Below are 11,640 nucleotides of genomic sequence, written 5' to 3'. Positions count from 1 at the left end.
CTCTGCTATTGACTCTGTACTGGTAGCCCTGCTATTGACTCTGTGAGGGTCTTAGGGGCCAAGCCAAAATGTGTAGTAGATGTTGAGTTTGATTAAAATTTTCACTCATTAAAAATCTGCACTAATCAATCAACACATGCTTCTATTTGTACGTATCTATAGAATTGTATTTTATAATGAAATAACTTTTCCCTCAACTGCGTTACCAACTCCAGTCAGCAGATAGCGATGAGCGTCTTTCAGGCGACGCTGCCAATGTGACGTATAATCTAGTGGACGGGACGCTCCTTCAACAACAACAGCTCGTCAGAAACCTCTGTAGCTTGCTAGACAAAAAAGCCGAAACAATAAAGCTATTTAGACTGCACCGGTGTATTACTAGCTATGTTTTAAACACACTTCTGTCGTATCTACTTGTTATCCCATTTAATTTAACATTCATGCCTACGTTGTTAGTTACCGTCGTCATCTACCCGTCTGGTTAAGATAGCAGTAGCTCCAGGCTAATCGTTAATGCTAACTAGTTAGCTAGATAACATCCCCGACCATGAGTTCACTGAGCTACTCTCCTCCTGCTAAAGAAGAGGAGGTCTGCTGGACGGAGAAAGAGGGTCTGTGGCTGAACGTTGTTGTGAAAGAAGAGGAGGATGTTTCGGTAAAAAAAGAAGTAGAGGATGAGGATGTTCCAGTGAAAGAAGAGGAAGACGAGTTCAGAGTGAAAGAGGAGGAAGATGTTACAGTAAAAGAAGAGGAGGGGAAAGAGGTGGATGCAGTTTTTGGAGTGAAAGAGGAGGAGGATGAGATTACCGTTACATTGGGGGAGGAGGAACAAGAAGAGAAGACCGGAGATCTGATTAACACCAGTAAGTCTTAAAAAACAAGGGCACGAACTCTGCAGTTGTTTAACTAATGTTTTTTAAAGGGTATTCTACACTTGAATAATGTTGTGCTGTAGGAATTGTTACAGCTACAGAGTGGGGACTCGACCAACAAAATGTTAATGGATAAAATGCTCACCGTTATATTTTTTTCACAATTTTTAAACATCTCTAAATATATTTTTCAAAAATATGATTTGAAGATCTAAATCATTTGTTTATAAAATCTATGGTTTTATTAGTTCCTACGTTTTTCAGTTATATTGTAAGGCAGACTGATCTGATTGAAATGTCCCATATATGATACCACATTGTAGAGTATGTTACTATGGCAACCACCTGATGTCTGATACCACATTGTAGAGTATGTTACTATGGCAACCACCTGATGTCTGATACCACATTGTAGAGTATGTTACTATGGCAACCACCTGATGTCTGATACCACATCATATACAGTACCAGTCAAAAGTTTGGACACACCTACTCATTCAAGGGTTTTTCTTAATTTGACTTTTTTTCTACATTGTCGAATAATAGTGAAGACATCAAAACTATGAAATAACACATATGGAATCATGTAGGAACCAGAATGCTGAGGTATCCATCAGTTCGTATTTGGTAGCATTGCCTTTAAGTTGTTTAACTTGGGTCAAACGTTTCGGGTTGCCTTCCACAAGCTTCCCACAAAAAGTTGGGTGAATTTTGGCCCATTCCTCCTGACAGAGCTGGTGTAACTGAGTCGGGTTTGTCAGGCCTCCTTGCTCGCACAAGCTTTTTCAGTTCTGCCCACACATTTTCTATAGGATTGAGGTCAGAGCTTTGTGATGTCCACTCCAATACCTTGACTTTGTTGTCCTTAAGCCATTTTGCCACAACTTTGGAAGTATGCTTGGGGTCATTGTCCATTTGGAAGACCCATTTGCGACCAAGCTTTAACTTCTTGACTGATGTCTAGAGATGTTGCTGCAATATATCCACATCATTTTCCATCCTCATCATGTCATCACCAGTGCACCCTCCTGCAGCAAAGCACCCCACAACATGATGCTGCCACCCCTGTGCTTCACGGTTGGGATGGTGTTCTTCAGCTTGCAAGCCTCCCCTTTTTCCTCCAAACATAACGATGGTTATTATGGCCAAACAGTTTCATCAGACCCGAGGACATTTCTCCAAAAAGTACGATCTTTGTCCCCATGTGCAGTTGAAAACCGTAGTCTGGCTTTTTTATGGCAGTTTTGGAGCAGTGGCTTCTTCCTTCCTGAGCGGCCTTTCATGTTATGTCGATATAGGACTTGTTTTACTGTGGATATAGATAATTTTGTACCTGTTCCCTCCAGCATCTTCACAAGGTCCTTTGCTGTTGTTCTGGGATTTATTTGCTCTAAAACTATGCACTATAGGCTATATCTCAATGGATTTAAAACTATGCACTATAGGCTATATCTCAATGGATTTAAAACTAGGCCCTATAGGCTATATCTCAATGGATTTAAAACTAGGCACTATGGGCTATATCTCAATGGATTTAAAACTAGGCCCTATAGACTATACCTTAATGGATTTAAAACTAGGCACTATAGGCTATATCTCAATGGATTTAAAACTAGGCCCTATAGGCTTTATCTCAATGGATTTAAAACTAGGCACTATAGGCTATATCTCAATGGATTTAAAACTAGGCCCTATAGGCTATATCTCAATGGATTTAAAACTAGGCCCTATAGGCTATATCTCAGTCGATTTAAAACTAATATTTGTTCCTGGTTATATTTTATGTTGTCTTCACTTGTTTAAGTTGGGAGCACCAGTGTTAACAATGATGCATTTTAATTTAGAGCTCCATTATTATAGAGCTCTGCTCAGACTATAACCATGACATTATCTATTATTATAGAGCTCTGCTCAGCCTATAAACATGACATTATCTATTATTATAGAGCTCTGCTCAGCCTGTAAAAATGACATTATCTATTATTAGAGAGCTCTGCTCAGCCTATAAACATGACATTATCTATTGTTATAGAGCTCTGCTCAGCCTATAAACATGACATTATCTATTATTATAGAGCTCTGCTCAGCCTATAAACATGACATTATCTATTATTGTAGAGCTCTGCTCAGCCTATAACCATTATCTGTTATTATAGAGCTCTGCTCAGCCTATAAACATTATCATTATGATAGAGATTACATTATCTATTATTATAGAGCTCTGCTCAGCCTATAAACATGACATTATCTATTGTTATAGAGCTTTGCTCAGCCTGTAAACATGGCATTATCTATTATTAGAGAGCTCTGCTCAGCCTATAAACATGACATTATCTATTGTTATAGAGCTCTGCTCAGCCTATAAACATGACATTATCTATTATTATAGAGCTCTGCTCAGCCTATAAACATGACATTATCTATTATTGTAGAGCTCTGCTCAGCCTATAACCATTATCTGTTATTATAGAGCTCTGCTCAGCCTATAAACATTATCATTATGATAGAGATTACATTATCTATTATTATAGAGCTCTGCTCAGCCTATAAACATGACATTATCTATTATTACAGAGCTTTGCTCAGCCTGTAAACATGGCATTATCTATTATTATAGAGCTCTGTTCAGCCTGTAAACATGACATTATCTATTATTAGAGAGCTCTGTTCAGCCTGTAAACATGACATTATCTATTATTATAGAGCTCTGCTCAGCCTATAAACATGACATTATCTATTATTATAGAGCTCTGTTCAGCCTGTAAACATGACATTATCTATTATTAGAGAGCTCTGTTCAGCCTGTAAACATGACATTATCTATTATTACAGAGCTTTGCTCAGCCTGTAAACATGACATTATCTATTATTATAGAGCTCTGTTCAGCCTATAAACATGACATTCCATAAGTGCAAGATTCAATTTGAAGCTCTATTATATTATTTGCTTTTAAAATCTCACCAAGTTCATTTTTAACAGCAATGTTACTGAGGGAACCAGTCTTGATTAAACCAAATAGGTAACAGTATTATCATGTGAAGGTTTCATTCAGGTCTCTGATTAACTAAATACTCTGTTTGTTTTGACAGGAGAGAGACCAGGCTCTCACTCTGACAGCAGGAAGAGTCCTTCAGGGGAACCAGACCCAGAGACGTCCAAACCAGCAGGAAAACACCACTGTTCCCTCTGTGGAAAGAGTTTTACTAAGTTAGGCAACCTGAAAGCGCATGAGATAATACACACAGGAGAGAAGCCTTACCACTGCTCCCAATGCGGAAAGAGTTTTACCTGGATAGGGAACTGGAAAACACATGAGAAAATACACACAGAAGGGAGGAAGACTTTCCACTGCTCCCAATGTGGAAAGAGTTTTACCAAGTCAGGGTCCCTAAAAATGCACGAGAGAATACACACAGGTGAGAAGCCTTACCACTGTTCCTATTGTGAAAAGAGTTTTAGGTGGTTGGTGACCATGAAAACTCATGAGAATACCCACACAGGAGCAAAGCCATACCAATGCTCCCTGTGTGGAAAGAGTTTTACCCAGTTAGGAGGCCTGAATAGACATGACAGGACACACACAGGAGGGGATAAGACCTACCACTGCTCCCACTGTGGAAAGAGATTTAACCGGTTAAGGCATCTGAATAAGCATGAAAGAATACATACACAGGAGGAGAAGACATACCACTGCTCTCATTGTGGAAAGACATTTTCCCAGTCAGAGGACCTGAAATCACATGAGAGAATAGAGAGGCTGTGTTCTGACTTGTGTTTTTGACCTGAGAATGTGTTTTTGTTTATGGGCCATTCCACTGTAACGGAGTGATGTTGAGACTCACGTTTCCACTTTAAAATGTATGCCAAGAAAAAAACATTGATTGCAAAGTTTAACAAACAATACACCTACAGTACCAGTCAAAAGTTTGGACACACCTACTCATTAAAGGGTTTTTCTTTATTTATTTGCTATTTTCTACATTTAATTTTACCTTTATTTAACCAGGCAAGTCAGTTAAGAACACATTCTTATTTTCAATGACGGCCTGGGAACAGTGGGTTAACTGTTAACGACAGATTTGTACCTTGTCAGCTCGGGGGTTTGAACTCACAACCTTCCGGTTACTAGTCCAACACTCTAACCACTAGGCTACCCTGCCGCCCCAATAATAATGAAGACATCAAAACTATGAAATAACACACATGGAATCATGTAATAACAAAAAAAGTGTTAAACAAATCAAAATATTTTTTAGATTCTTGAAAGTAGCTACCCTTTGCCTTGATGACAGGTTTACACACTCTTGGCATTCTCTCAACCAGCTTCACCTGGAATGATTTTTCAACAGTCTTGAAAGTTTTCCCACATATGCTGAGCACTTGGCTGCTTTTCCTTCACTCTGCTGTCCAACTCATCCCAAACCGTCTCAATTGGGTTGAGGTCGGGTGATTGTGGAGGCCAGGTCATCTGATGCAGTGCTCCATCACTCTCCTTCTTGGTCAAATAGCCCTTACACAGCCTGAAGGTTTGTTTTGGGTCAATGTCCTGTTGAAAAACAAATGATAGTCCCACTAAATAAATCACTGACAGTGTCACCAGCAAAGCACCATCACACCTCCAAGCTTCACTGTAGGAGCCACACATGTGGAGATCATCCGTTCACCTACTCTGCGTCTCACATTGCAACCAAAAATCTCACATTTCGACTCATCAGACCAAAAGACAGATTTCCACCAGTCTAATGTCCAGTGTTTCTTGGCCGAACCAAGTCTCTTCTTATTATTGGTGTCCTTTATTAGTGGTTTCTTTGCTGCAATTCGACCATGAAGGCCTGATTCACGCAGTCTCCTCTGAACAGTTGATGTTGAGATGTGTCTGTTATTTGAACTCTGTGAAGCATTTATTTAACCTGCAATTTCTGAGGCTGGTAACTCTAATGAACTTATCCTCTGCGGCAGAGGTAACTCTGCGTCTTCCTTTTCTCTGGCGGTCCTCATGAGAGCCAGTTTCATCATAGCACTTGATGGTTTTTGCGGCTGCACTTGAAGTTTCAAAGTTCTTGAAATTTTCCAGACTGAGCTTCATGTCTTTAAAGTAATGATGGACTGTCTTTTCTTGTTGCTTATTTGAGCTGTTCTTGCCATAATATGGGCTTGATCTTTTACCAAATATCTTCTGTTTCCAACCTCTGGCTTGTCACAACAAAACCGATTGGCTCCAACTGATTATGAAGGAAAGAAATTCCACAAATTATCTTCTAACAAGGCACACCTGTTAATTAAAATGCATTCCAGGTACCTCATGAAGCTGGTTGAGAAAATACCTAGAGTGTGCAAAGCTGTCATCAAGGCAAACGGTGGCTACTTTGAAGAGTCTAAAATATAAATATATTTTGATCTGTTTAACACTTTTCATATGTGTTATTTCATAGTTTTGATGTCTTCACTATTATTCTACAATGTAGAAAATTGTAAATAAATAAATAAATAAAACCTTGAATGAGGAGGTGTGTCCAAACTTTTGATTGGTGCTGTACATTTACTTATTTTATAGACCTAGATGCTTATTTTGATATTATCTGTCTGTCTGACTGAATGAATCAGAAATTGCTTTCAATGTAGATGTTTAGTTCGTGTGAAGTTTGTTTTAAATTCTCACTCATTAAAATTCTGAACTAATCAATCAACACATGCTTCTCTTTATACATCTCAATATAACATTGTTTAATTAAATACATAAATAATAAAATACATATTATCCTTAACTGCGTTGTCTACTCCAGTCAGCAGATGGGCATCTTTTCAGGCGACGCTGCCAGCGTGACGTCTAATCTAGTGGACGGGACGCTTCCTCAACAACAGCAGCTAGTCAGCCACTTCGGTAGCTTGCTAGCCAACATAGCCGAAACATTTAAGCTCTGTATAAGCTTTCGATGTAAAATAGCCTGTGCAGAGTTCTATCTTCCGTGCAGGGTTCTATCTTCCGTACGGGGTTCTATCTTCCGTGCGGGGTTCTATCTTCCGTACAGGGTTCTATCTACCGTACAGGGTTCTATCTTCCGTACAGGGTTCTATCTACCGTACAGGGTTCTATCTTCCGTACAGGGTTCTATCTTCCGTACAGGGTTCTATCTTCCGTGCAGGGTTCTATCTGCCGTACAGGGTTCTATCTACCGTACAGGGTTCTATCTTCCGTGCAGGGTTCTATCTTCCGTACGGGGTTCTATCTTCCGTGCGGGGTTCTATCTTCCGTGCGGGGTTCTATCTTCCGTACGGGGTTCTATCTTCCGTGCGGGGTTCTATCTACCGTACAGGGTTCTATCTTCCGTACAGGGTTCTATCTTCCGTACAGGGTTCTATCTTCCGTGCAGGGTTCTATCTGCCATACATAGTTCTATCTACTGTACAGGGTTCTATCTTCCGTGCAGGGTTCTATCTTCCGTACAGGGTTCTATCTTCCGTACAGGGTTCTAGCTTAATGAATGAGGTTTCACCACAACATCGAGTCACTATAAAGTCCGTACTTGTAAAAATGTCAGTTATTTTAATTGCGTGCCTTTGTTTTCTGAAATCCGCAGCTTTGAATAAAAGTACTGTTTAAATGCGACCTCTGCCCGAGGGGTCGTTGTTTCTTAACGGAGAAGGAGCAGCCCGCCATTGCACTGCAGATTTGGTTTGGCAACGGATGCATAGAATTAGATTAACAATCAGGACAATCACAGTTGCACAGTAGGTGTTAAAGAATGGATATTTATAAAATATCGAGTGGTGGAGCACGCTTGGGGTCCTTTACTTCATTGGACAACAATGGAAAGACGTCACATAAAATGTGTTTGATTAAAAACTATGTTGTTTTTTTTAGCAAACAAGACACGCAATTACACAGGACAAAACATTAGGTACGAGGAATGGAATAAATGCATTAAAGAAGGGACATTTTTACACGTTTGGACATGTAGTGACTCGGTGTGGTGGAAGCGCCCTCTTCTGAACGTATTGCGCTACAACCCTGTATGACATCCATGTTACAGGGATCTAAACTCAAGGTCGGCCGATTATGAATTTTCCACGCCGATACCGAATATTGGAGGACCAAAAAAAGCTGATACCAATTTTTATATATATTTGTAATAATGACAATTACAACAATACTGAATGAACACTTAACTTAATACATAAATAAAAATCTATTTAGTCTCAAATAAATAATGAAACATGTTCAATTTGGTTTAAATAATGCAAAAGCACAGTGTTGGAGAAGAAAGTAAAAGTGCAATATGTGCCATGTAAAAAAGCTAACGTTTAAGTTCCTTGCTCAGAACATGAGAACATATGAAAGCTGGTGGTTCCTTTTAACATGAGTCTTCAATATTCCCAGTTAAGAAGTTTTAGGTTGTAGTTACTATAGGAATTATAGGACTATTTCTCTCGATACCATTTTGTATTTCATATACCTTTGACTATTGGATGTTCTTATAGGCACTATATTATTGCCAGCCTAATCTCGGGAGTTGATAGGCTTGAAGTCATAAACAGAGCTGAGCTTCAATCATTGCAAAATGCAGGAAAGTGCTGGTTTGAATGACTGTGCTGCCTACCACCGCTCAGTCAGACTGCTCTATCAAATATCAAATCATGGACTTAATTATAATATAATAAACACACAGAAATACGAGCCTTAGGTCATTAATATGGTCAAATCCGGAAACTATAATTTCTTTAAGTGAAATACGGAACCGTTCCGTATTTTATCGAACAGGTGGCATCCATAAGTCTAAATATTGCTGTTACATTGCACAACCTTCAATGTTATGTCATAATTATGTAAATTCCGGGAAATTAATTCTGATCTTTGTCTTCATAGTTTGCAATGAGCCAGGCGGCCCAAACTGCTGCATATACCCTGACTCAGCTTGCACAGAATGCAAGAGAAGTGACACAATTTCCCTAGTTAATATTGCCTGCTAACATTAATTTAATTTAACTAATATGTACCTGGGTGACTTCACACTAAATGTCCTGTAGTTCACTCATACTTTAACCGTCTGAAACGTTACACTGCTGCCATCTTGTGGACACCATCGGAATTACATCCAGAGTGATGGCTGGAACTACATCCAGAGTGATGGCTGGAACTACGACCAGAGTGATGGCTGGAACTACAACCAGAGTGATGGCTGGAACTACATCCCGAGTGATGGCTGGAACTACATCTAGAGTGATGGCTAGAACTACGACCAGTGATGGCTGGAACTACAACCAGAGTGATGGCTGGAACTACATCCAGAGTGATGGCTGGAACTACATCCCGAGTGATGGCTAGAACTACATCCAGAGTGATGGCTAGAACTACGACCAGTGATGGCTGGAACTACAACCAGAGTGATGGCTGGAACTACATCCCGAGTGATGGCTAGAACTACATCCAGAGTGATGGCTGGAACTACATCCCGAGTGATGGCTGGAACTACATCCCGAGTGATGGCTAGAACTACGACCAGAGTGATGGCTAGAACTACGACCAGAGTGATGGCTAGAACTACAACCAGAGTGATGGCTGGAACTACATCCAGAGTGATGGCTGGAACTACATCCAGAGTGATGGCTGGAACTACATCCAGAGTGATGGCTGGAACTACATCCAGAGTGATGGCTGGAACTACATCCAGAGTGATGGCTGGAACTACATCCAGAGTGATGGCTGGAACTACATCCAGAGTGATGGCTAGAACTACGACCAGTGATGGCTGGAAATACAACCAGAGTGATGGCTGGAACTACATCCAGAGTGATGGCTGGAACTACATCCAGAGTGATGGCTGGAACTACATCCAGAGTGATGGCTAGAACTACATCCAGAGTGATGGCTAGAACTACGACCAGAGTGATGGCTGGAACTACATCCCGAGTGATGGCTAGAACTACATCCCGAGTGATGGCTGGAACTACATCCCGAGTGATGGCTAGAACTACGACCAGAGTGATGGCTAGAACTACGACCAGAGTGATGGCTAGAACTACGACCAGAGTGATGGCTAGAACTACGACCAGAGTGATGTCTAGAACTACGACCAGAGTGATGGCAAGAACTACATCCAGAGTGATGGCTAGAACTACATCCAGAGTGATGGCTAGAACTACATCCAGAGTGATGGCTAGCACTACATCCATAGTGATGGCTAGAACTACATCCAGAGGGATGGCTAGATGTGGGACCTTTCTGTTGCATTTCAGGAGAGGAGCCTTCACATACAGCAGAGAAGCCTTACCACTGCTCTCAATGCGGGAAAGACTTTTAACTGGGAAGGACACTTGAAATCACATGAGAGAACTCACACCGGACAGAAGATTTACCATTGCTCTCAGTGTTCAAAGACATTTCCCCGGTTCGCTGCCCTGAAATCACACGAGAGAATTGAGAGGCTAGTTTCTAAGTTAAAGTACTGTGCTGAATACAACATATGTAGACCTTAGTGGAATGCTTACTTACGAGCCCCTAACCAACAATGTGCTGAATATAACAGATGTAGACCTTACAGTGAAATGCTGACTTACGAGCCCTTAACCAACAATGTGCTGAATATAACAGATGTAGACCTTGGTGAAATGGTTACTTACGAGCCCCTAACCAACAATGTGCTGAATATAACAGATGTCGACCTTAGTGAAATGGTTACTTACGAGCCCCTAACCAACAATGTGCTGAATATAACATATGTAGACCTTAGTGAAATGGTTACTTACGAGCCCCTAACCAACAATGTGCTGAATATAACAGATGTAGACCTTACAGTGAAATGCTGACTTACGAGCCCCTAACCAACAATGCAATAAAAGTGACAAGTAATTAAAGAGCAGCAGTGTTCTAGTTCTGTCCTTGTCTGATATATAACTGGTCTTGGCAGTGTTCTAGTTCTGTCCTTGTCTGATATATAACTGGTCTTGGCAGTGTTCTAGTTCTGTCCTTGTCTGATATATAACTGGTCTTGGCAGTGACCTAGTTCTGTCCTTGTCTGATATATAACTGGTCTTGGCAGTGACCTAGTTCTGTCCTTGTCTGATATATAACTGGTCTTGGCAGTGTTCTAGTTCTGTCCTTGTCTGATATATAACTGGTCTTGGCAGTGTTCTAGTTCTGTCCTTGTCTGATATATAACTGGTCTTGGCAGTGTTCTAGTTCTGTCCTTGTCTGATATATAACTGGTCTTGGCAGTGACCTAGTTCTGCCCTTGGTGGACATTCCTGTAGGCTGCATGCCAATTGCAGGCTCCCTCAAAACTTGAGACATCTGTGGCATTGTGTTGTGTGACAAAACTGCACATTTTAGAGAAGCATTTTATTGTCCCCAGCAATAAAATGTTACCCATGTTACGATCATGTTGTTTAATTAGCTTTTTTGATATGCCACACCTGGACGGATGCTCACTAATAGGGATGGAAACAAATTTATGCACAAAATCTTAGAGGAATAAGATAAATTGTTTTTCTTGCATATCAAACATGGGACCAATACTTTAGATGTTGCATTCATATTTATATGAATATATATTTTTATATATATATTTTTAAATGCATCAAATTATGTATGTTTTTCTTCCTATGTGGTTGCAATGCTGTGCACAGATGTACTGCAATTGAGTGCTTCAAAAATGGAACGGATGTGAAGGCGGAGTCTGTCTTGTCGTCTTTTCCATTTTATGATCTGCTGCCAGCAGAATGGTAACCGGAAGGAAACGTTTTCTGTGGAACGGATGTGAAGGCGGAGTC

At 40.4% G+C, this 11,640-nt stretch overlaps 1 protein-coding gene across 1 annotated transcript; it reads left to right on the top strand.

The window, feature by feature from the left end:
* The first annotated feature begins 285 nt into the window (after nt 1-285).
* LOC135529017 (zinc finger protein 239-like) lies at nt 286-6,573 on the top strand. Its single transcript, XM_064957973.1, has 2 exons — nt 286-863; nt 3,963-6,573. Exons 1-2 carry the CDS (start codon nt 548-550, stop codon nt 4,652-4,654), a joined length of 1,008 nt encoding a protein of 335 aa, XP_064814045.1. The 5' UTR covers nt 286-547; the 3' UTR covers nt 4,655-6,573.
* Nucleotides 6,574-11,640: the final 5,067 nt, after the last annotated feature.

Source organism: Oncorhynchus masou, unplaced genomic scaffold (genome assembly GCF_036934945.1).
Source record: "Oncorhynchus masou masou isolate Uvic2021 unplaced genomic scaffold, UVic_Omas_1.1 unplaced_scaffold_1077, whole genome shotgun sequence".
Classification (NCBI taxonomy): Eukaryota; Metazoa; Chordata; class Actinopteri; order Salmoniformes; family Salmonidae; genus Oncorhynchus; species Oncorhynchus masou.
Note: the sequence above shows the minus strand (reverse complement) of the source record. Positions and strands in the feature narration are given on the sequence as shown.